The 23892-nt window shown below is 40.1% G+C and overlaps 1 protein-coding gene across 9 annotated transcripts in view; it reads right to left on the reverse strand.

Annotated features, from left to right (window-relative positions):
* Positions 1–23892, reverse strand: part of PLCE1 (phospholipase C epsilon 1) — a 332067-nt gene that overhangs the window by 44578 nt on the left and 263597 nt on the right. For 7 of the 9 annotated variants that reach the window (XM_045197747.2, XM_053922228.1, XM_045197745.3 and 4 more), the window contains 10 exons: positions 22188–22305; positions 21462–21615; positions 18883–19005; positions 18661–18797; positions 16410–16648; positions 14748–14809; positions 14499–14664; positions 11368–11475; positions 9515–9631; positions 7708–7866 (listed from right to left, as the gene is read on the reverse strand). In XM_045197747.2, the coding sequence (XP_045053682.2) occupies positions 7708–7866; positions 9515–9631; positions 11368–11475; positions 14499–14664; positions 14748–14809; positions 16410–16648; positions 18661–18797; positions 18883–19005; positions 21462–21615; positions 22188–22305 (1383 nt within the window). The remainder of the gene's footprint in view (positions 1–7707; positions 7867–9514; positions 9632–11367; positions 11476–14498; positions 14665–14747; positions 14810–16409; positions 16649–18660; positions 18798–18882; positions 19006–21461; positions 21616–22187; positions 22306–23892) is intronic. The other 2 variants (XM_071221217.1, XM_045197748.2) reach the window with 1 other exon arrangement.

Raw genomic sequence — 23892 nt, forward strand, 5'->3', positions numbered from 1 at the left:
GAATGTTAACATCTCTGTAAGAGGAGTCCTGGAGCTTTTAGGAAACAGCACAATGTATTGTGGTTCTCCGAGGCAAACCCTCCAGGAGAAAACTTGGTACTTCGGAGAATCACCATCAATCTCAAATGATGAAGTGAACCAGCCTATCAATTTTGGGAAAGTAAATCTGTACTAAGAAACCATTTTTGTTCCTTCTTAAAATAATATTGAAGACCTTTGACCTTAAGAAAAATGTTAGAATCTCTATGGATGGAGAGACCAAAGGAACAGTTGATTTAAATAAAGTTTTTTCAATAGACTTTATCTAAACTATCAATCAGATTAACAAAAGAGGCTTAGAAACTTTCCAAAAACTTGCTTTGCACTGCTAGGGAGTTCATTTGCCTCTATATTTGACTAGAATTACTGTGAGGGGATATCATAGGAGACAAGAATAAATATAGATCTGGACACCTAGCATAAGAAAATAATTGAAAATACAGGAAAACTTAGATGTGTGTATATAATTTTTATATATGTAAATGTATACAAGTGTGCATGTATAAAAATATTTATAAAAGACTGGGCAAAAGTAGGTTTACAGTTACATTGTGACATTCTTTTGAGTTAATAAAGCTACTGTAATAATGATAACCTGCATGTCTTTTACCATACAAACAACTTAAACCTACTTTTGCCCACTCCTGTACATGTCTACGTCCTCTGCTCAATATCTGTATGTCTTTCATAATGATGTAAGTACATGCATAAAAGGCTAAATATTAGATGTAAATACAGCAGGATTCTTGACCTGTGTTTGTGGCACAGCCCCCTCTGGCAGTCTGGTAAGGTAGGATCTCTTCTCAGAATGACGTTTTAAATGCATAAAACCAAATATATAAGATTACAAAGGAAAAAAAGAATGTTGAATAACAGTTATCAAATATTGATAAAACAAAATTGTGCAACTGGAATGTGTGTTTCTTTATTAACACAATAAAACCATATATAATGGTAGGCCAAGTAACGTTTTTGAAATAGTGACGAGAACACATAATTCTTGGAGATACTAGCAACAATTGGGATATAATATGAAAAACCTGCTATTTCTGTCGGTGACAGAGACACAGGCACTGCCAACATCACTGTGGTTTCTTCCCTGCATTTATAATCCAAGGAAATGCTAAATTTCAACTATAGATTAGTGAAAATAAAGATGTACATTTTTTTCCATAGAAGTTCACTGAACCCCTGAGTTTTATTTCTGGATATTACCATGGTTAAAAATCCTTTTGGTACAGGTTGTTTGTGACTTTGGAATTATGCATATTTTAAATAATTCTCTATTCCCTAAACTTCTTGAACTGCGGTCATATTACCTTTATAATAAAATGTGTACATAAGGAAGATACTGTTTAGGCTGTGCTTATATCTATATCCACTCTGCATAACTGAACATTGTCTAGGCAGCGATTTCTCAAAGTGGGTTTGTGGAACACTGGCTGTTATGGAAAAACTGACAATTAACAGTAACCGCAAAACACATGGAAGTTTGGAAACAGCAGCTTAAACAAACTGGAACACATTCCTGCTATGGAACTTCACATGGCCTTTACTTAATATGCTGAAGGGCATCATGATTCGTCAAAGATTTCCAGTACAGTACTTCCCATGCTTATTTAATCAGGGAATTTTAAACTTTTTTCCAGAGTGTCTCATAGGATTCGTGTTCTTCAAAGCTTTAGGGAATGTTCTCGAGGCACAAATGAGATACAAGCTCAAGTGTATTTGTCACAGATAAGACAAGGGCCTCCGTGCAGCAAGCATTCAAGGTAGAGCCAACTGCCAGGAATGATGATGCAAAGAGCCTGGTTGGCCTACTGGTGGAAGAACATGAGACCTATACACTTGGAGAGGTACCACGCAAAGACCCAGTGACTAGCAAATGTCAGAAAGTGAGTGCCAAGGTCCTTAGTCACTCACATACTTCCACCAGTGCAAGAAGTATGGGAGAGGTGGCCAAATGGACAGCCAAGAGCTGACATCCCTATTCTTTGCAATGCCCTACTTATTCTGAGGCAGAAAAATGGAACCTAGCCCTTGAATAAAAGCAATTCAAACAGGCCATGGGGTTAGAGTGAGGGGCAGAAGAGATGGGTCTTGGCAGGAACCATGTATTACTCTGCTCTGTTCCCTCAGAGCCTAACATAGTGCCTGTCATCTACTGTGAACTAGTGGGTTGGAGTTCAGGAGACCAAGGTCAGACAGAATACAGGAGATCTGGTGGGGTGTAGTTAGGGAGGTTCAGCAAGAGTTTGAGGCAGAGGGAGGGGTTCAAAGATGCCCTTCTGAGTCAGTGCATCCTTGCTGAGGGTAAGTTCCTTGTATGGAAATGGCTCAGGCCTTCTGACTTAGAGGCTGGGTCTGAGCACACTGGAGATCTAGACATTCATTTGGCCAATGTGGCATGAGTACAGATTACCAGGTACACACCCACCACCTGCCAGGTAACTGAAAGACCTCACCCGTACGACTGCCGACACTCCCTGGGAAATCAGGTTGGAAGTGGTCTTACAAAACTGGAAATCGGATTACTTTGTCCCATTTTTCCAAAAGGAGGAAGAGATAAATTGTGGGAATTATATAGTAGGAAAGTGACAAATTACCTGACAAAATTTCAGACTAGATTACTAATTAGTTGGTTATGAAAACACAGGAAATAAAGAGATGGTTAAGAAGAGTTAGCGTGGTTTTACTGACAAACCTCCCACACACTAACCTCTGGTTTTTTGGATAAGGTAACTCACTTTGTTGGAAATAACAGGTAAGTGATGTTTTCAAACTTCCAAGATTATAAGGATTATTTTTAAACAAATAGATTACCAGGGCTTCCTTGAAAATTCTGACCTCATTGGGCAGATTTGGGACCTAAACATCTTTGTTTTAAAAAAGTTGTTCTGGTGACTCTCACCAATGTATTCTGACTTCTGTGTGGCGTTTGAAAGGCCTTTCCTCAGGACCTGAATCTGAATCCTGGCTCTGCTACTAGGAGCTGGGTGGCTTTGAGAAAGTCACGTAAATGTCTAGGCAAGCCTCAGTTTTCTATTCTATAAATAAAGAGGTTGAAGGTGACTCTGGAGAAATGTGGGCTGCAGGAGGCGGGAGCACCAGCCAGGAGAGAAAAGCACCAAACTTTGGCGAGGTTCTGTGAGAAGGGCCACAGCGCTCTCTACTTGGCTGCCTGGCTTAAAGGCAACCTGGAAGGAAGGCACAATCTGAAAAAAACTGCCAATAAATACATCAATGATAGAGGTCAAAATTCTCAAAGAACCTTGTGTGCTGCAATAACATCCCACCATTGAGGAGAATGGATTAACAGAGATAAATGTGAGGCTGCTGCACACAAAAGGTTAAAATTAACCGTGAACCTGGGAAATGGGGAGACTGGGCATAAGAACGGTTTTCCACAAACTCAATAGGAGTCTGGTGTGCATTAAAGAATTTGTATTTTTATTTTTTTGAGGTGTTCTCACATTTTATTTTATTTTACTTTATTTTTTAAATATATCATTAAAGAATTTTTAAAGTGAGAATTTTTAAAGTAAAATTTTAAATTTGTCATCACATTTTATTTTATTTCATTTTACTTTATTTTTTAAATATATCGTTAAGGAATTGTTAAAATGAGAGTAGTTCTAGGCTGTGCTAATGGACGTATAAAGTTCAAATTAAGAGAAGTAGCGGTTTCACCGTCCTCATGCTGTCAGACCCCAGCTGGAGCATTGACTTAGCTCTGGAAATCACATTTTAAGAGTGGCAAATTCAAGAATATCCACAAATTCAAGACTATCCAAAACATTCTTAATGAAAAGGGAAGAATCTCAGCAGCCATATCCTGTGAGGGACAGTTGACACAACAAGAATGTTTAGCTTGGAGGAGAGAGAGCTGGGGGGAGACACATGCTAGCTTTCTAGATATGCAATTAGTCTGTGCAGCTGCAGAGGGAAGAAGCACTGCCAATGAGTAGGAGGAACAGGAAGGAAGATTTGGGCTCAACACAAAGGAGACTTCTGAAACAACACGATCTATTCATTAGCGGAGTGGAGGCTGCATAATAACTGCAAGTGACCGTGTGCAGGACGGGAAAGGCAGCAGCTCCACGAACCTTCAAACACAGCTTGACGACCACAGAGGTATGCCCAGGGCAGCTGTACTTGCTGGGTAAAGAAAACAGCACAGAGGAACAGTGTTGTAGAGGAAAAAGCTCCCAGTGCTGGGTAGTGAATTAATGATGCAGCATTTGAGGAGGGCCAGACATTAGAGAACACAGGCTAATATTGTACAGTTGATCCTTGAACAACAGGGGGGTTATGGGTGCTGACTTCCCCTACAGTTGAAATCTGACTATAACTTCTGACGTTCCAAAAAGTTAACTACTAACTGCCTACCATTGACAAGAAATCTTATGAATAATATAAACAGCCAATTAACATATATTTGTTGTGTTATATATGTATTATGTACTGTATCCTTACAATAAAGTAAGCTAGAGAAAAGAAAATGTGATTAAGAAAATCATAAGGAAGAGAAAATATATTTACAGTATTAATTGGAAAAAAATCTACATATAAATGGACTCATGAAGTTCAAACTCGTGTTGTCCAAGGGTCAGCTGTAGTCAAGTGACTTTATAACATAGCCTCTGGAACCCGAGCAAATCCCAGGCCTTCTGAAGCAGTTCTGAGTGAATATCTGAACAAATGGAGACCTAGCAGAAGTCTCAAACTTCTGGCCCTCAGGGCCAACTTCACCTCTGGACTAGATATGTTTGGCTGGTGCAGTGTTTTAAAAAGACTGTAATTAGAGCTGCTCATTTACAAGGGCGTGCATGACCCACTCCTGTCCTCACCACTTCCAACTGTCATATATACTATGCACCTGGCTCCTCATATTTTCTTGGTTCTTCATTGGCCCCTGAAGGTGGCTGATTAGTAACTTGTGGCCTAGAGCTGTGTGTAATCTTCAAACAAGGTAACATGTACCTCTAGGGTATACAAAGACTTCCAGGGATATGCAGGTACGTACACTTAAAAAACAATTTCTAGATTCAAGATTTTCAACATCTATGTGTATTCTTTTTTTAAAAAAAAGATTTTATTTATTTATTTTTAGACAGAGGGGAAGGGAGGGAGAGAGAGAGGGAGAGAAACATCAATGTGTGGTTGTGTCTTACACATCCCCTGCTGGGGACCCGGCCACAACCCAGGCAGGTGCCCTGACTGGGAATCGAACCAGCGACACTTTGGTTCCCAAGCCAGTGCTATGTGTATTCTTAAAAACATGCTTGCCTAAGAACAAGTTTATGGTTGGCTAGTTCTCCCTTCCCATCTTCTTTTCATAATTGCTCTTCTCCTACTTTACCAAAGAAAATATAGCTCTCACTTATCAATCAACAACCTTACTATGATGCTTGAGATAAGGTGACAGTTGAGAATGTGGAGTTCCTGAAAGAGTCTTGAGAAACTCAGAGAGAGGAGTATCTTATTTCATCCAGGTCCCAAACACATTCAAGCCTCCATGTCTTATCTGTGTGTCTGTCAGTCTGTCTATCTATCCATCTATCTATCTTTTTTCCCTTCCCTTCCTGCTTTAGTCTGTCTGTCCATCCATCTATCCACCATAGAATTAAAATTCAAAAGTGAGATATCATCACAGGAATGATAATACAATACTTACCTGAATTAAAAAAAATAAAGTAAGACTTTTTTCTGACCAAACATAAGTCTGGCTAATTGGGCTCATTTACTTGACAATGAGGACTGTTTTTATACATTATATTTGTATATAATTTATGTGTAACAAATAATATGTCTGAACATATATTCTTTATAACTACAGTTGTGGTACAATTTTCAATGTCACCTTATAAATGTATGAGGGGGAAAGTGTATGAGAGAGGTACATAGTCTTAAAAATTCTTTTAAGGGATACTTGAGAAAAAAAAAAAAAGATGACCATAAATCTAGAGGATCCATGATAATCCTGACCTGCTCTAGCCAGGGAAACCTGATCAGTAGGGATTGGCTGGGCTGGATCTGCTGGGGTCCTTTCTGTGAACATCTGCTTTTCTGCTCAGAAGGGTGCGTCTCAAGATGATTGAACCTCTGGCCTCACCTTCCTCCCCCACCCAGAGGGAAGCAATTGGGCTTTTGGTGAATCACTGTGTTTACCAGGTGATATAACATAAGCCCCTAAGTCAGCCTGGACATTGGTCCACCTGGTCTCATTGTGGGTGAGTTGGACAATGTGAGAATGTCCTAGTATTTTTAGAACAGCAGATAACAGCATGCTCTAAGGGGCCCCTCGGAGAAGCATTAATGTTCTAGAATGGCAAGAAACACTGGAAATGGAGGCTGCAAAGTGGGTTAGCAAATGTTTACAGAGCAGTCTGCATTCTGACAGGGGTCTTGTGATTCATCTGGACAGAAATTTTGTGAGATTTTAGTGTCAGGAGAGTCCTTTGAGGCTAGCTACCATAACATTCTCATTTTATAGATAAAGAAACATAGGCCAGAGAGATTGATTGGTCCATGGTCACATGGTGAGTTTCTGAAAGAGCCAGCGGCTAGCACCTCGTATCTCAGCTCCCTGCCTAGTGCTCTTTCTCTGATATCATGCTACACATATGATCTGTACAAATTAGAGCTTTTCAGAATTGCTTCAAATTGACTACTCAACTAGGTCACAGTGGACACTTGACTCAGTTCAACTTGACATTTTTATTAATGACTTAGGACAAAGGTTCCAAATTTGTTGGGCTCATAATTTTAAAAGACTCCTTCTGCTGAATTCTGTTCTCTGGAAACCACTAAAATGGGACTGCAGTAGGGCCTGGAGACTTGGAGATGATGGCACAGAAGGAAATTACACCCATAGGCACAGTCTAGTTTTAGCTCTGGATTGTCTGTGCTGCTGGAGCTGCGTCATTCCACTCCCGCAGGGCGCTGAGGTTGGTGTAGCAACTTGTGGCTGCTCTAAGTTTCAAAAGTGGTGTTTTAGGGCCAACAGTGCCCTCCTAAATAGGACAAAGGGTTTTGGCAGCTGTCCTTCTGTGGGAAAAATAAATGCAACCTGGCATATGGACTCAGTGGTCTTGGACTAAACTTTTTCAGGGATCTTTGGGCTGAGGGCCTTCCTACACAGGTGGGTTTGTGGTGCTTGGGGTACAGATCTCCATGGGTGAGGCAGGCATGTGAGTTCCTCGGAGTCCACAAGCCACAGTGATACCCTGTGTCAACTGTCATCCTGGGACCACAGGGCTACTGCTAGTAGGATTCCACTCTGACCTCAGGATCACAGTCCCAGGTTCAGGTAGTCTCCCAAAAGGAGGCTCTCCCTACTGGGAATTATGGCAGCCACCGTGGGACTGACAGCCATGAAGCCCAGGTCCAGAGACAAGAGTCAGACATTGTCCCACTAGGAATAAACTTAATAACAAGTACATTCTACACGGGAGCTCAATTTCACACAACAAAATTTTAGGTGAATGGGATGAGAATACTTATTGGTCTATAAAATGGAAAGTCAAATATTAAATAAATCATTCAAGGAAACTCAATCTTCAAACTCTGGTTTTCCAGCAGGTCATCTGAAAGCTTAGAATGACATTAATTTCTTTGTTCTGGACCCACAGCATACCAATAACCTCTTTAACAAGAGAAGAGTACCTTTTGCTTTAAGATATCCACTGGTGTCTGATGAGCTTTTAGCTTCTTATTTTTAAGAAGCACCTTCCTTCTAAGTTGGTCAGGTGAAGGAAGCATTGGATCATCTGAGAAATCACTCTCAAATAAGAATTTAGCTACCAGTTTTTCTCCAAACACAGTCTAAAAAGAATAAAGAAAACACAGAATCAATGCCTTTTATCTAAATTTCAATTATTTTAGTCCAGTGACTTGTTTTTAAAGTCCTAGGAAGAAGAAGTAGGAAAAAAGGTATCCCCCCTCTCCTCCCAATGGTTTCTTACTGGGAGGAAAGGAGGAGGATAGAAGGAGGGGAGGTCTAGGCCATTCTCTGGATGGGGCCAGCTCTGACTCTTTAGGAGAATGATGCTCTGTGGTCTGGTGTAGTAAAGAAAACAGAGACTCATTTAGAAGCTGTGGTTGGTAGAATATGGCCCATTCCAGGTGTGGGCAAGAAGTCAAAAGGATAGAAAACTTGAAGTAAGTGTGGAGCAGGTACACAACTGAAAGGTAGTGGGGGGAGTTCACCAGCTGGTAAAGAGAGTCACACACAGCATCTCACAAGGACTTTGATGCTTGGACTCCAAAGCGGAATGTGTGTCCTTCTAGGAGGTGGGCAGCAGGGGCAGGCCCAGGATGATCCACTGGGGTGAGGGGAGGAAATGGGCAATTTCTATTTTTAGTTACTCTTAATTAAAAAAGAACAAAAGTGGAAGCTTATTAATGTTCCATGTAGGGATTGAAAATGGCTCCCTCGCTCAGTCTGTGAGGCAGACTCAGTCTGTGTGTCAGGAGCCGTTCATGAAGCTCCCCGAGGGACAGAGAAATCTCCTGATGCAGGAGATTTGAAATTTCAGGAATAATGAAGCATATTCAATCACGTCAAAACTTTAGACAATAAATAATAAATTCACTTTAAATTTTTTTATGAAAGCCAAAGGTTTTTCTACCATTGATAAGTAACAGTATTTAAAAGTTATTTTTAGCTTACCTTTCCTGTTATTCCCTTTTATATTCTACTTTTGCATGTTTTAAATAATATATAAAATATGTTAATAAGTTGGATATGTAAGTAATTTAGAAATAAGTCAAATACACAATAGGAATACATGTTTTAGTGTTTTACTGTTAGGAGTGTATCATCAAAAAAGCTTAGAGACCATTCTTCTAAATGATGGCAAAGGGAAGACATTAAGAAAGGCTGATTAGTTTTATTGGCATTAGTGTTTGAGAACATTTCCTGCAGGCTGTGTCCCTCCCTCCCACTGAGAGACTTGTTTCCACAAATGCCTCTGCCAGTGGAGGAAGGGGAAAGTCTAATGAAATATGTGCTCCTGAATCTGCATTATAGTTTCCTTGTATAGGAAGAAGGGCTGAGTGTTAACATAGCAACTGGTGCGGCCAGTCTGAGCTCTTTGCCACATTGTGTGTCCGTGGTGTGGGCCACGAGACCATTAGACTTATTTGCCCTGAGGTATTATCGGCTTTTCTACAAACAGCAGACAGGGAACATCCTGGCACCCCTGTGCTGTGGTTCCAGAAGCAGTGGAGAGTTAGCCTCTCCTTATCTCTGAAGGAGACCTCAGAACAATGCTTCTATTATTCCAGCTGAAAAGATGGACTGTCCTGGAAAGCCCAAGCTTCCAGGGCACCCCCATTTCTCAGGTCTGAGAGACCCTAAACTATACATGCTTCACAGCTGAGGTCCAGCTGTGGTGTGGTCCATGGAAGATCCACATAGAACTCAACAGTAATGGCAAGACAAAGGCCAAGATATCGTCCTGCCTCTTACCTTGAAAATTTCTGCCATTTTTCGTTGCTGAGGCAATGAACAGTGGTTCTCAATCGATATGATGATTGGCAGGTCAGAGTTGATGAAGGCACTACGATCAATGGCTTCAACCACTTCCTACGAGAGATAAAACAGCTGATCAGAGCCTGTTTTATTAGATATTTCATTAGATATCTGTCCAGGATGTCAGAAGGCAAGGTGCTTACAGCTTCAGAAAGCATCTAAATTATTGTTTTCAGAAGACTCTGGCCAAAGTGGTTTTTGTATTTTCAAATTAAGCAAGAGGATAAGGCTATTTTCCATAAAGCCATTAAACTGATCATATTGAGTTTTGTTCACCTGATATAAGGAAGTTATCAGCATGGTGAATTTAACAAATTAATATATGTATATTGTATATACTGTAGATAAAATACACTGTTTAAGTTACAGCATCAAAAATAGTAGGCATGAAATACTTTCCTGCTCTCAAGGAGTTTATAATCTATTTGGGGCAACAATGGCCATAGACCACATATATTTATTTACGTGTGTGTGGAAACATGATTATCAACTCCTCGTCTCCTTGGTGTAAAGCACGAGTTTGAAGAGGGCTGAACAGGAAAATGAATTAAAGAAAATGTGTTCTAGTCATCATCTCCAAGTATGACAGAAATGACAATATTCTTTTTTTTCACATTTTTTTTATTGTTGTTCAAGTACAGTTGTCTCCATTTTCCCCTCACCACTTCCTGCCCCAGCCATCCCCACCTCCCACCCTCAATCCTAACCCCCTTTGGTTTTGTCCAGGTGTCCTTTATACATGCTCCTTGACAACCCTTCTCCCCTTCCCCCCCATTGTCCCCTCCCATCTCCTCTCTGGTTACTGTCAGTTTGTTCTTTATTTCAATATCTCTGGTTATATTTTGCTTGCTTGTTTGTTTTGTTCATTAGGTTCCACTTACAGGTGAGATCAAATGGTATTTGTCTTTCCCTGCCTGGCTTAAGAAATAACAATATTCTTTCCTAGGCAAGCCAAAGTTCAGAGAAAAAGGATATTACACAGCCAAAGACCCTCTGAATGAGGATGGTAATTACACAATGAACTAATAAACTACTTAGAATTTGAAATAATGATCCAATGAGACCAGTCTTCCTGGGTGACTAACTCCCCAAGTGGAACCAATTCTCATTACTTTATGATGTTAATTATTGAATCATCTCTCTCTCTCTTTTTTTTTAATGATCCAGGGTGATTTATTCAACAACTCAATAATCTCATCAGAAGCCCAGGTGTTTTCTATATATATATTTTTAAATTAAACATTTTTTTATTGTTGTTCAATTACAGTTGCCTGCATTTTCTCCCCACCCCTCCACTCCACCCCAGCCAAACCCACCTCTCTCTTCCACCTCTACCCTCCCCCTTGGTTTTGTCCATGTGTCCTTTATAGTAGTTCCTGAAAACCCCTCTCCCCACTTGAATCATCTCTTAATACATGATGTTGTCCTCTGTTAGCAGGACACCAGGACAAATGACCTTTAATTCACAGAGCAAAGGAACAGCACCTGAATTTTATATATATCATCATATGATGCAAACATTACAACAATAGTGTTACTATGTGAAAACTATTTAAGGCAATGAAATTAAATTTTGGTTGAATGAGAATCTAGTAAGAATTCTAGGTCAACTCCCAGAAAAGTGACCATGTGTGAATCTTACACAATACTGTAAACAATTTTGTGGGGTCTTTAGAGCAAGGACAAGAACCCCTGACCTAAGGTATCATCTGGTAGAGTCACTGATTTAAATGACAAATGAAGACAATGACTGTTTATGAGTTGGTTTAAACTAAGTTACGAAGCATTACCTTGAAGGGGATCTTGGTGGTCAGTGTGTGTCCATGATAAATGATGGGCATCCCATCATCTCCATCCCAGCAGTCCAACTCTACACTCCTACAGCCTTGCAGGAGGACCTGTGTGATCAAGGAAGAAATCCAACCCAGATGAACAAATGGCGATAAGGCCTCAAATTAAATCCAGCACATGATTCTATATATCAGTGTTCACATTCAGGGCTAAAGGAGAAGGGCATGAGATCTAAAATAAATACTGCATCTTGGCCAAAGGCCACAAGTAACCAAGGATGGGGAAGACAGAGAACAGATTAAGGTGGAAAGAGTCCTTACCACTGGAAAGTAAAATTTGACAGCAGAAGCATTTGACCATTGTCTCAGTAACTTTCACCCCTCAAGGGACCTATACATACGTGGCACATGCTGAAATGAGAGAGCCAGGCTGGAGCTCTGTCTAGGCAGCTGTCAGTGGAGGTGATGCCAGAGGGCAGAGGAAATGAGGCCACTGATTCCTTAAATAACTGTCCAAACACTTATATAAAGCCAATCGGGATCAAACTTTCCATTTAGATCCAAATCCTGGCACTGGCTAATATATTTGCTATGAACATAGAGCATGTAAGACAGGGGTGTCAAACTCATTTTCACCGGGGGCCACATCAGCCTCGCGGTTGCCTCCAAAGGGCTGAATGTAATCTCAACTCCTTAACAGTTAAGGAGTAGTTACATTTATATAGTCCTAAAATTATTTCGGCCCTTTGAAGGCAACTGCGAGGCTGACATGGCCCCCGGTGAAAATGAGTTTGACAGTCCTGATGTGAGAAGAGTATAAGCAAGGAGTTAACAAGGATTTGCCTTGCTGTCTAATCCTAGAACAGCTTCTAGAGTACAGATGGCAAATAATCCATAAACTCACCTCTCCCATACCCTTAGCAGACATCAGCAATCAATCACAGCACACTGGCTCCCTAAGCTTTGGTATGTTATCTCACAACCTCTTCTGCAAGGTGCTTCAGCAAACACTACCAATGAATCAGACGAGGTGATATCTCTTTGCTATCCTGGACATTAGTTGGAAGCAGAGTTCCTGACATATGTGTGTGAGGTGTAGCTCTGTAATGTTTGCTTGTAGCAACATCTTCTTCCATAGAATCTATTTGTAGACTATCTTTTAAGAAAGTCTTGAAAGGGTATTGAATGGGTAACCTGCACCAAGAGCAGAATATATCTGCAAATGGGTCAAGCCACTGATTTAAGAATCCACGTAATTACTACCATGTGATAGCATGCCAATATTGAAGGCTAGTGGCCACTAGAGTTTTGGCAACAAAACTCAGATAGTAGAATCCCTTTTATTTTAATATTTCTGTATGAAATATCCTCTAGATTCTTCCCATTGCACATCAAGTAGTACTCAATCTTCCTGGGAGAGCAAACTTCCCAGCTGGAACCTACTCTGTGGCCTAGAATCCCAAGGCTATCAGTTTTTTCCCGCAGCTAGAGTTTCTAGAGGTACATTGTTTGAGGCTGAAAATTGCTGTGTGGTATAACAGCAAAACTGACAAGGCTGCTCCATCTTTGGGGTGCGCCTGCAACACTGGGAAGCACATTCACCTTAATGTCTCCATATATGGCTAGAAAAGGCAAACCAGAGCTGGAAATTCCCAGTGAAAACAGGGCTTTTTTTTCTTAGTTCTGCTCTATCCCATAGAGTGATGTTAGGAGGTAATTAGAAGGGCTGAGGAAGAGAGTGGTAAGAAATAAAATTAAAGTAAGACCTATACTAGGTTTAATCACATCTGTGAGTCTATTTGAGGGGTTTCTGTGCCTTATTCAAAAGCTGAGGAAATCTCTACTTGGGTTGTAATGTTAAGGAATTAAAAAAAAGCTTTTAAAAATCAAATAGGGAAGTGAAGTAGGAATAAAATCTAATTGGTCTTTGCTTGTTTTCTTGGGAGAGATTCTCTCTCTCTCTCTCCCCCTTAACTTTTTGCTCCTGAGAACAATGGATTTCAAACTTCTTTAACCTTGGAATTCTCTGTGCAAACGCAGGGCCAATATGTACAGCACAATATGCTCCAGCTGCAGCAGGGGCAGGTGTGGGACCTACCTGCTCCACTGCTTGCTCATTTCAGTGTCAGCAGCTGAGGCCCCTGGACTGAGCTTCTATTTTGAAAATCACTATTCTGAAGACATCTTCATTTCATAATAAAAGTTGCTTAGATTTTTAGAGTTTAGAGCACATATTCCATACCAGATAAACTTTGGAACCCATGCTTTGAGGACTATCTGGACTAATCTGGAGAACAAAGGAACTTCGGGTCTGCTGGGCGTATGTAAACAATACAATGGCAATTTTCACACTTGAACTCCCCCCTCCTCCCACATGCTCCATCACGCTCTTATAGTCCCTGGGCCTAACCTAGCTGCTTTCTGATTGATTACTTCCTCTCGTAGGAGTTCTGAAAACAGGCAGCAGACACTGGGAATTTGCAGACAATAGAACAAGGAGGCAACTGACATTCAGATCATTGATAGTTGGATGTTTAGGCCAAAAGGATGTGCTTTCTTTCTAGTCCAGAGAACCTACTGAGCTTCCCAGAGCATCCCCTTGAATTACATGTGGGGACAGAGCCTACAGTCTGTGCAAACTTTTTTTTCTTAAGTTGGTTACCATAGGGATGGATTGCTTGTGTATCCAATTGCAAAGCAAAACAACCAATACTTTGGGAATAACTTCATAGAGAGTTGTATTTTCTACTATGCTTTCCCACTACAATATATTGATTTATTTAGCATTTAGGGAAATGATTAGATCACTTTCCCATGGGAAAATCTAATTTTAGTAGGAGTAGGTCAGACTAACTAGGATCTAAAAGCTATGAGTCTCAAACAAATACTTCTGTTTTTTTGGTTGCTCAGAATAAAGGTTAAGCATGGATAGCAGGGAAAAAAGAAAACAAAAAGAAGTAAAGAAAACAACTGTATGTACATAGCTGTTTTCCCACACATCGTACTTCCTCACATTTCACATGTAGTAGTTCATAAGTTCTTCACAGGAGTCTGGGTCAGGTTTTTGTGCCTTTGGGGGTTATGTAAATAAGGTTTAAAGATGACCACATTCCAAGTGGAATTCTCAGTACCTGGCTGTAGAGCTCTACTGAGGATTCTCCTTTGAGCTGATGGCCTGTGAGGTAGGTGTTGTGTGAAGATTCAATGTAATAGTAGGACAGGGGCAGCTGTAATTCTTTAATGTTCTCCTGTGACTCATCATTTTTTGATGCAAAATTATCTTTATCCATCAGAAACCTAGAAGGAAACAAATTTTCTTAGGATTGCATGGGAAAAATATATACTGTTAAATAATGGGCAAAAGATATTTTAAAAGTTACCTTGCAAATCCTTCAAATGACATTAGGCCCTGGTGACACATACTAATGCTAGGCTCAAACTTCTGCAAGGGATACAAAAAGAGTGTTATTTAGGTAAAGGAAACTAAGAGGGGGGAATAAAGGTCACCACATCATTTTTTAAAGCTGTTCTGTTTTCATCAGGAAACACCTAAACCAAATATTTGAACTAATTTAGTTGAGTAGTGGTAAGATGTAGTTTTTTAGTCCAAAAGAAAACATTTGTTATAAGTGAGTTTATTATACGAAGCATATTTATTTAAGAGAACAAGGAGAGCAAAAGAAAAGATTAAGGCTGATTTATACAAAAACAACTGGTATCGGTTTATTCAGGGGAAAAGGGGGATGGTAATAGCAGCGACCATAGAGTCAGTGAGAAGCGAAATGAGATGATTCCCACAGAACACTTCGTATAGTGCTTGCACTCAACAATATTATAGTGAGCACTCAGCATGTGATAATAATCTTACATTTTAAGTATTTCCAGTGATCAAATCCAACTACTGGAGAGCTAATCCACTGAAAAGGGAGACTGAAAACTTAAACTAATTCTGTTGCATGTGATGCAGCCACAGTGAACTGTCTCATCCCCCTATCTGCTTCCCACTCTAGTTGCAGCCTGCACCATATCTTGCCTGGGTTACTTATGAAAGCTTCCTGTTAGTCTCTCTGCTTCCATTCCTTCCCCTGTACAATTCATTCTTCAGCAGAGTTAGAGTGACCTCTTACAAACAGCAGTCAAGTTATATTACTTCCCTGGTCAAAAATTTCCATTAGCTTCCCATTTCTCGTGGACGTCAGTCAAACTCCTTCTGTGGCCCAAAGGCCTAGATGGTTGGGCCCCTGCTTCCCTGTCTGAAATCATGTCTACCCTTGTTCCTCTGGCTTCTGTGGCACCCATGACACAGCTTTTTTATTGTTTCTCATAAACCCCGAGCTAGCTCCTGCCTTTGTCTTTGAGCTTGTCTGGAAAGTTCTTTCCTCAGACCTTCAATAGCTTACTCACTCAGGGCCCAAGTGTCACCTCTGGCACCACTCCATCCCTTTACTCCGTTCAATATTTTCCAGAACCCAGTATTACCTGAAGTTACATTATATGGGTGGGGCAAAAGTAGGTTTACAGTTGTTCATATGGAAAACAATACAGTAATAAATACTAATACCAGAATAAACTCTGTGTTTCACATACTCTCAACTTTTGCCCCTCCCTGTATCTTTATTCATTTATCGTTTGCCTCACCCGCTTGGATGTAAGCTACAGTGAGGGCCAGAACTTGATCTTATTTACTGCTTTATTCCCAGGACCTAAAGCAGAGCCAGGCCCATAGTAGGAGCTGACAAATATTTGTTAAATGATCAAAAAGATTGAAAACCTAGGCTACCAATTCTATTGCATGTGCTAGAACAACAAGAAGGAATCATGTACTGACTCCTTATCATAGTCTCTGAGTAACAGAAGGCTTGGGACCTATGTTAATTATATGTTAAATAAGAACCCATGTATGTGGTATTTAAAAAAACCCTTCTATTTCTGCCCCAAACTTAAGAGTCTTTGAAAAGAAGTATAGACAGAGCATATATTCAGCAGCAAATAATTAGAATGGTCAGGCTTTACACACGTGTGCACAAGGAAGAGGTACATACCTGGATGATGCTGAGGATTTCATCGTAAGTGCAGTGTTCTCCTTGGCAATTCACTAGGAAGTCATTGAGCTGAAGTATGCCAACCCCAAATATGCCCAGGGATGTGCTCTCGACCCCAGTGCCATTTGTCACGATGCTTGCAGCAGCAATGGCGTCAGAGATCTGCCTCTGGCTGTCTGACAGCTGCTGTTTATTCTTAATGAACAACCCCAAATCCGAGACATTTCTGGTCAACAAATCTGAAACAGAACCATCCACAGAACAAGAACAAACTAGCCAGCATCTTTCACAAAGTCCATCTGGGAGATAATGGTGTTGTGGCTTTATTAATCTGGAGAAATTCTTCACTAATCTGTCTAAACAAGCCATCAAACTCAGTGCTTACTCCTGGCTTCATGGAGTAGAGGAATATAAAAGGAATCAATTAATAAATAAAAGAAACTAAGAGAGAGCCAGATCGATGAACTTGAAAGCCCACGAGCTTTGGTATTAGAGGGGAACTAAATGTCCATTCACTTGGGGATTTTAGGCTGAATTTGGACTTCAGTTTTTTAGAATAACTTACATTTTTATATTTTCAGAGACTAAAGATGGACCTTTAAAATTACAGTTTTTCTGTACTTTAAAAGTGTAACTATAAATATTTGTGTGCAGGTTTCTGTGTGAACATAAGTGTTCATTCATTTCAGTAAATACCAAGGAATGCAATTGCCGGATGGTATGGTAAGAGTATGTTTAGTTTTATAAGAAACTGTCCAACTCCCTTACAAAGTGGCTGCACCATCTTACATTCCCACCAGCAAGGCTCTGGTTGCTCCACATTGACACCAGCTTCGGTGTGGCCACTCATTTTAATTCTAGCCACTTTGGAAGACAGTCTGGCAGTTTCCCACAGAGCTAAACATAGGCTTATTATATGATCCAGCAATTGTGTTCCTTGGTGTTTACCCACGTGAGGTGAAAACTTGAATGTACATTAAAACCTACACACAATATTTGCAGCAGCTTTATTTATAATTGCTAAAACTTGGAAGCAACCGGTAAGTCCTTCCATATGTTAATGAATAAATGGTGCTAAATCCATACAATGGAATATTATTCAGCTATAAAAGGAAATGAACTATTGAGCCATGAAAAGACATAGTGAAACCTTAAATGTGTATTGCTAAGTTAAAAAAGCCTGTCTGAAAAGGCTGCATATTGTATGATCCTAAGTATATGACATTCTGGAAAAGGCAAAACTATGAAGACTGTAATAAAAAAAAACCCAGTGGTTGCCAGGGGTTCAGAAGAAGGGTGGGTGGGATTTTTAGGACAGCGAAACTATTCTGTGTAATACTGTAAAGGTGGCTACATGTCATTATACTTATGTCAAAGCCCACAGAATGCGCAACACAAACAGCGAACACTAATTTAAACTATGGGCTTCAGTTAATAGTGATATATCAATATTGGTTTCCTGAAACAAATATGCAAGATATTAATAATAGGGGAAACTGTGGGGGGGAGTATATGTGAACTCTGTGTTCTTCACTCTTTTTCTATAAATCTAATACTGCTCTAAAAATTCCTATTAAATTTTTAAAAAGTGTAACAGGTGGACTAATCTATAGTTGTGTACCTATCTGAGAACTAAAGTTGAAAAGGTTAATATTCTTAGCATTAAAGCAACTGCATGAAAGAGAGCAGCTTTTTTATTTTTGCTTTTTTGTGTTTATATTTTCCAGCAAGAACAGAAAAGAAAGGTAATAGCCTTTAAAATGCATGGGGAGTGCTGGTGGGGGTGGGGGTGGCGAGTGGGGTAGAACTAGACATTCTGGTTTACATATCTGGGAAAACGTCCTGGATGCTGAGGCCACTAAAGACTCTCATTGTTAAAGGGTAGACAACTCCCACCTGAGGTTGAGCACCCATCTGCCTGTAGGCAGGGAAGAGACTGGTGGCTCTCATCTGGGACATACCACACACACACTGGACATTTGAAATGAGCAGGAAAGGGTTTTTGGCTGCCAGAATAGCTGGAGGGCTCTGTTGGTTGAATATCCTGCAATACATGGACAGACCCACACAGTGACGAATGTCCTGGTCTCAAATGCCAATGACATCTTGAAAAAATTCTCCACATGTTTTGCCGTGCCCCAGGTAACAGCACACCACGTAGGACAGGCTAAAGGTTTGTGTGATAGGCTCTCTAATCCTGTTTTTTAAGATAGAAAGGTCTCAAAGAGAAAGATTAAATTGTTACACAAACCTAGGTCAGGCTGAAGACCGCTGGTGTTTTCGTCAATGGTCAGGTTGGTGTAGAGTGGGGCCGACTCAGAGCCCAGTCGGTTGCAGGGCACGGCGTAGAGGTCAAAGAGATCCTTCAGGTCCTTGCGGCTCCTTACACTGGGTGAAGAATGAGAACGTCTCCCTTTTAGTACTGTTGTGAAAATGTGGAGCTGAGAAAGGGTAAGAAGAAAGTGCACTGTACCTGAAGGATTTGAACAGCTCAACAAATTCAACAAAACTCATGTTACTGTCGGAAACCATGAAGCTCTGAAAGCCTTTCATTCCTCCTTTGATGCGCCCGTGCCAGCTGCTGCTGCTCCACGCACTGCAACAAAGACAGGCCTTGATGGGCAGAACGAGGCCACTTCTGTCATTCTGCCACAATGGCCATTCTCTGGTCAGCAACAGGACCAGAAAGATGGATTGCAAGTCACAGGGTGGAGACTATTTCCATTTCTCTCAAAATTAATCTATATTATGTCAGAGATAAAACATTGAAACCACTTCATGTTTAGTCTATTTAATAAGGGTATGAAGTTGAGGTTAATATACTTCTAATCAAAACAGTTCTTTGAAATCACAGGTTAATTGGAGGAAAATGTAAGTTCAGTGTCTTTGAAGAAAAGTCAGTTAAAAAAAGAGCCCCAAATTACTCATTTATAACCTGAAGAAAATTATGCATGTTTTCCCCTGTATTCTGAATTACAGAAACACATTTAAGAAGAATATCTTGAATGTATCAGTGTCTTCTCTTCTTCCTTTTTTAACCACTTCTTAGATGAAAACAGGGAAGGGTTTTTAACCCTAATGAAAAATGTGAGTAAGAAAAATATTAAGAATGACAGTAAGCCAACTCTACCTAGGATTATATTTGCACCTGCCAAGGCTGTATCCATTCAATGTAAAAATATCAGTCAATTAGATCGAAAATTCAGGCTGGTTATTTCACAACATTTTTTACTTTCTACATTGGTTCCCTGACAGGACAGTATGAGAAATGTTTCACCTGATTGTTCACCAAATCAGTCAACAAGATCTCTCTTTTTCTTTCATTTCTGTTTTTGTCTTTTATTTTTCACTTTAGAAATATTTCAATATATAAGAAAGTATAGAGAATATTGTAATGAATAGCCTGTTTACACTCAATCCTGCTAATAGTGTTTACTCATGGAAAATTATTTTGTGTTGACATCTGAAGGTTCAGAGTATTATAAAAAACTAGATTTGTATTATTTTGAGGAAAAGATTATAGATCCCCTATGTGATGTGGGAAACAGAGGATGGAGTTTCAGGAAGAGGAAGAAGGCACCATGAAGTGGTTTATCATTTGCATTTAAACAAGTGATTCCCTGTCTTCCTTCTAGTCCCAGGTTCAGCCACTGTCTGTAGGCACCCACTTCCTCTGACTTTAGGAAACTCCATTTGTCCACTCTTTTCCCTTAGTCTTCCTTTCTCCTAGAACAGCATTTGGGCTGATTTTTCTTCTCCTGCCCTGTGGTCTTGCATCTGACATGTTAGTTTCTCTACTTCTACCTCTTTTAACAGGAGTTTCCTCCATTACTCTGTCCTTCCTTCTCCTGCTCATGAATAACTGAAATAAAGGGAAGACTACTTAATCCCAGGAACTTGGTTATTTTATTTACCTGGGATACTGTATAGGCTGAAATGTAATATACAGAATTCTAGTTATTTGTAGCTTTTAACTGTGTTACATACCTAAACTTACAGGAAAGTCGCAAGAGGGGCACAAAGAATTCCCATGTACCCTTGACCCAATCTCACCAAGTATAGAGTTCTCAATGTATATAAAGCATAAATTATTATGTTCATTATTCACAGTGTGAAAGAGTGCTTCCCTTTAAAAAATGATTTGCTGTAGTGTGTATGTGCATAATTAATGTTCCCAAAGCCAATGTCTGCACAGACCCACTTCGTCCTCCCACCCTGCTGTTTGATAAAGTGGAGTGCCTGTTTTATCTTGGATCTGTCTGGAATCTCTGCATTTCTGAAACTTTAGTGTGGGGTTGAAGAAGATGGTGTGGCATTCTGACTCCTTTGGAGGGTTTTCACTTTAATATTATTTCTTCTGAGAGGGTAGATGTTGTTTCAAATCTGTAATTTGCATGGACCTTATAAAATAATTTACTATAATACTAGCTTTGAAATTATCTAAACGTATCCAACTTGCTGTATAATACATTCATTTCTCTACACATGTATATGTTATATATGAGAAGTGTTAAATATATTTCACCTGTTAGCAAAAGGTCAAACAACTTACTTTAAAACTTAAATTTATTCTTCACTTAGCAGTGCCATTCAAAATAACTTTTTTCAGTGATAGAAGTATTCTGTGGCTGCACTGTTTAGCATAGTAGCCACAAGCCACTGTGGCTATGAGACACTTTTAATGTGGTTAGTGTGACTGAGGAACTGCATTTTATTTTATTAATTTAAATAGCCACTTTCCCTGCTGTGGCTAGGGGCTACTATACTGGACAGTGCTAGTTTGGAGAATCTCTGCTCAGGTTTGTTATTGCTAATGACCTTTGAAGGGTTGGTGTGTCACATAATTAGAAGCAATTGTAGTAATATGAGAAGATAGGAGTGCAAAATAGAGAAAATTAGGAGTATTAAAAAATTGGGGGTCTTTCAGTTCTCAATGTAATTGTTAAGTCAAACTTTGAGACAGTCTCTGCAGAGAGCACTGGGAGAAGCCCCCCTGCTACACAACTGGAGTGACGTGAAGCGTCCTTCTGTTTTATCATGTTAAGGCCCCACCTGGACGGGCTCTTGTTTGAAGACAGCACAGGGGAGGACACTGGCCTGATGGGAGATGGTGTCCCAGCAGCCAAGCTAGGGGACCCAGCCGTGGTCAGAGAATGGGCTCTTCTGGAAGGGAGAAGGTTAGGCGGGCTTGTGATGGCATTCGCCTCTGTGAGAGGGACAGACAGAAAAGAGACAATGATCCCAATTACACTTTCCCTCAGAAATCAAATAAAAACCAAAGATGCTTCTGAATGTCTGAGCAAATCACTCTGTACAGGAAATTTCTATACAGGGAGCATCAAAGTGTTCTGAAGAACGGACTCATCTGGTGGGTTCTCAACCCTGGAGCACAGGAGGATCATCTGGGAGCTTCAAATGTATAGATCCCAGCCACAGCATCTAAACCACTTGGGGTGTGGCCAAGGCATCCAGATGTCTTTTAAAAAAGCTCTAATACCCAGCTGTGGTTAAGAATCACGTGTGTGACCCATCAAATTGTACCTGTAGAGCTAATATTCCCTGTTAGTAACGGCAAGTTAAGTAATGAGAATTTTCTTCTAAGTACACTGTGCTTGTAGAAATACCTCTTGGGTTCCATCATCTAGTTAAAACAAAGGTAAGTATATTTAACAAGGTAAAGAATGTTACGAATACCCACCATCCTTAAATCACAATTTAAACCCAAATGCATATTTTTCCCTCAAAAAAGTTTCAGCTGTGAATATGCTGCTGCTCTACCTGATTCTTCTTGTTCATTCATGTCTTGAGGGTCAGAACCACTCCAGCTCCGACACTCTTTGTGCATTTTGGCCTTCCGGCCGGCCATCTCATCGTCGGTCGCCTCTCCGCTCTCCCCCTGGGAACACAAAACGCACGATGTTTCCCATTCTGCGTTTCTCTCCCATCACTGCCTTAGTTTGGGCCAGTCCAATCTCCTGACAGACCCACCTGCAAGACTGCCTCCCCCTGGTGAAGCCATTAAAGACCCACGTGAAGGCTAAGTACTCTCATGGAATATTATCCCATTCGTCCCTCACTATAAAGCATCCCTCGTCAGGGGAGGGGGCCCATGAAAGGAGGCACATGACCCTGGAATCTCCACGTAGAGACAGAATTATAAAGCAGATGAAATTCAACTTAGGCATCAATGGCTTTCCATCTGCAGAGTAACACTTTTTCTAGGTAACCATGGGGAAAATATATTATCATGTCATAGTAATAATGAATATAATGAAATATATAATACATAGTGATAAATATGTGTATTTATTGTGATAAAAAGCATAACATAAAATTTACCATCTTAACCATCTTTAAGAGTGCAGCAGAATAGTGCTAACTACATGTAGCTCGTTGTGCAACAGATCTCTAGAATATTCTCACCTTGTAAAACTGAGACTCTACACCCATTCAACAACTCCCATTTCTCCCCTTCCCCCCAGTCCCTGAACACCACTATTCTACTTTCAGTTTCTAAGAGTTTGACCAGGTACCTCATACAAGTGGAGTCATGCAGTATTTGTCCTTATGTGACTGGCTTATTTCATTTAAGACAATGTCCTCAAGGCTCACCCATGTTGTAGCATATGAAAGAATTTCCTTCACTTTTCAAATTGAATATTTCATTGTATGTATATAGCACCATTTTTTCCCCTTAATTGTATTTTATTAATCATGCTATTATAGTTGTTCCGATTTTTCCCCCTTTTCCCCCATCCACCCAGTACCCCCTACTCCCTTAGGCAATCCCCACACCATTGTTCATGTCCATGGGTAATGCGTGTAAGTTTTGAGGCTACTCCATTTCCTCTCCTGTACTTTACATCCACATGGCTATGCTGTAACTACCTATTTGTACTTCTTAGTCCCCTCACCTCTTCACCTATTCCCCATATCCCCCTGTTATCTGGCAACCATAAAAATGCCCTCTGTAATCCATGATTCTGTCTCTGTTTGTTTAGTTTATTTTTTAGATTTAATTGTTGATAGATATGTATTTGTTGCCATTTTACTGTTCACAGTTTTCATCCTCTTTTTCTTAAGTAAGTCCCTTTAACATTTCACATAATAATGGTTTGGTGATAATGAACTCCTTTAATTTTTTTCTTGTCTGGGAAGCTCTTTATCTGCCCTTCGATTCTAAATGATAGCTTTGCTGGGTAGAGCAATCTTGGCTATAAGTCCCCGCTTTTCATGACTTTGAGTATTTCTTGCCAGTCCCTTCTGGTCTGGAAAGTTTGTTTGAAAAATCAGCTGACAGTCTTATGTGAATTACCCTGTAGGTAACTGACTGCTTTTCTCTTGATGCTTTTAAGATTCTCTTTATCTTTAATCTTTGGTATTTTAACTATGATGTGTATTGTTGTGGGCCTCTTTGCATCCATCTTGTATGGGAGTCTGTGCTTCCTGAACTTGCATGTCTATTTCCTTCACCAAATTAGGA

This window comes from Desmodus rotundus, chromosome 4 (assembly GCF_022682495.2).
Source record: "Desmodus rotundus isolate HL8 chromosome 4, HLdesRot8A.1, whole genome shotgun sequence".
Classification (NCBI taxonomy): Eukaryota; Metazoa; Chordata; class Mammalia; order Chiroptera; family Phyllostomidae; genus Desmodus; species Desmodus rotundus.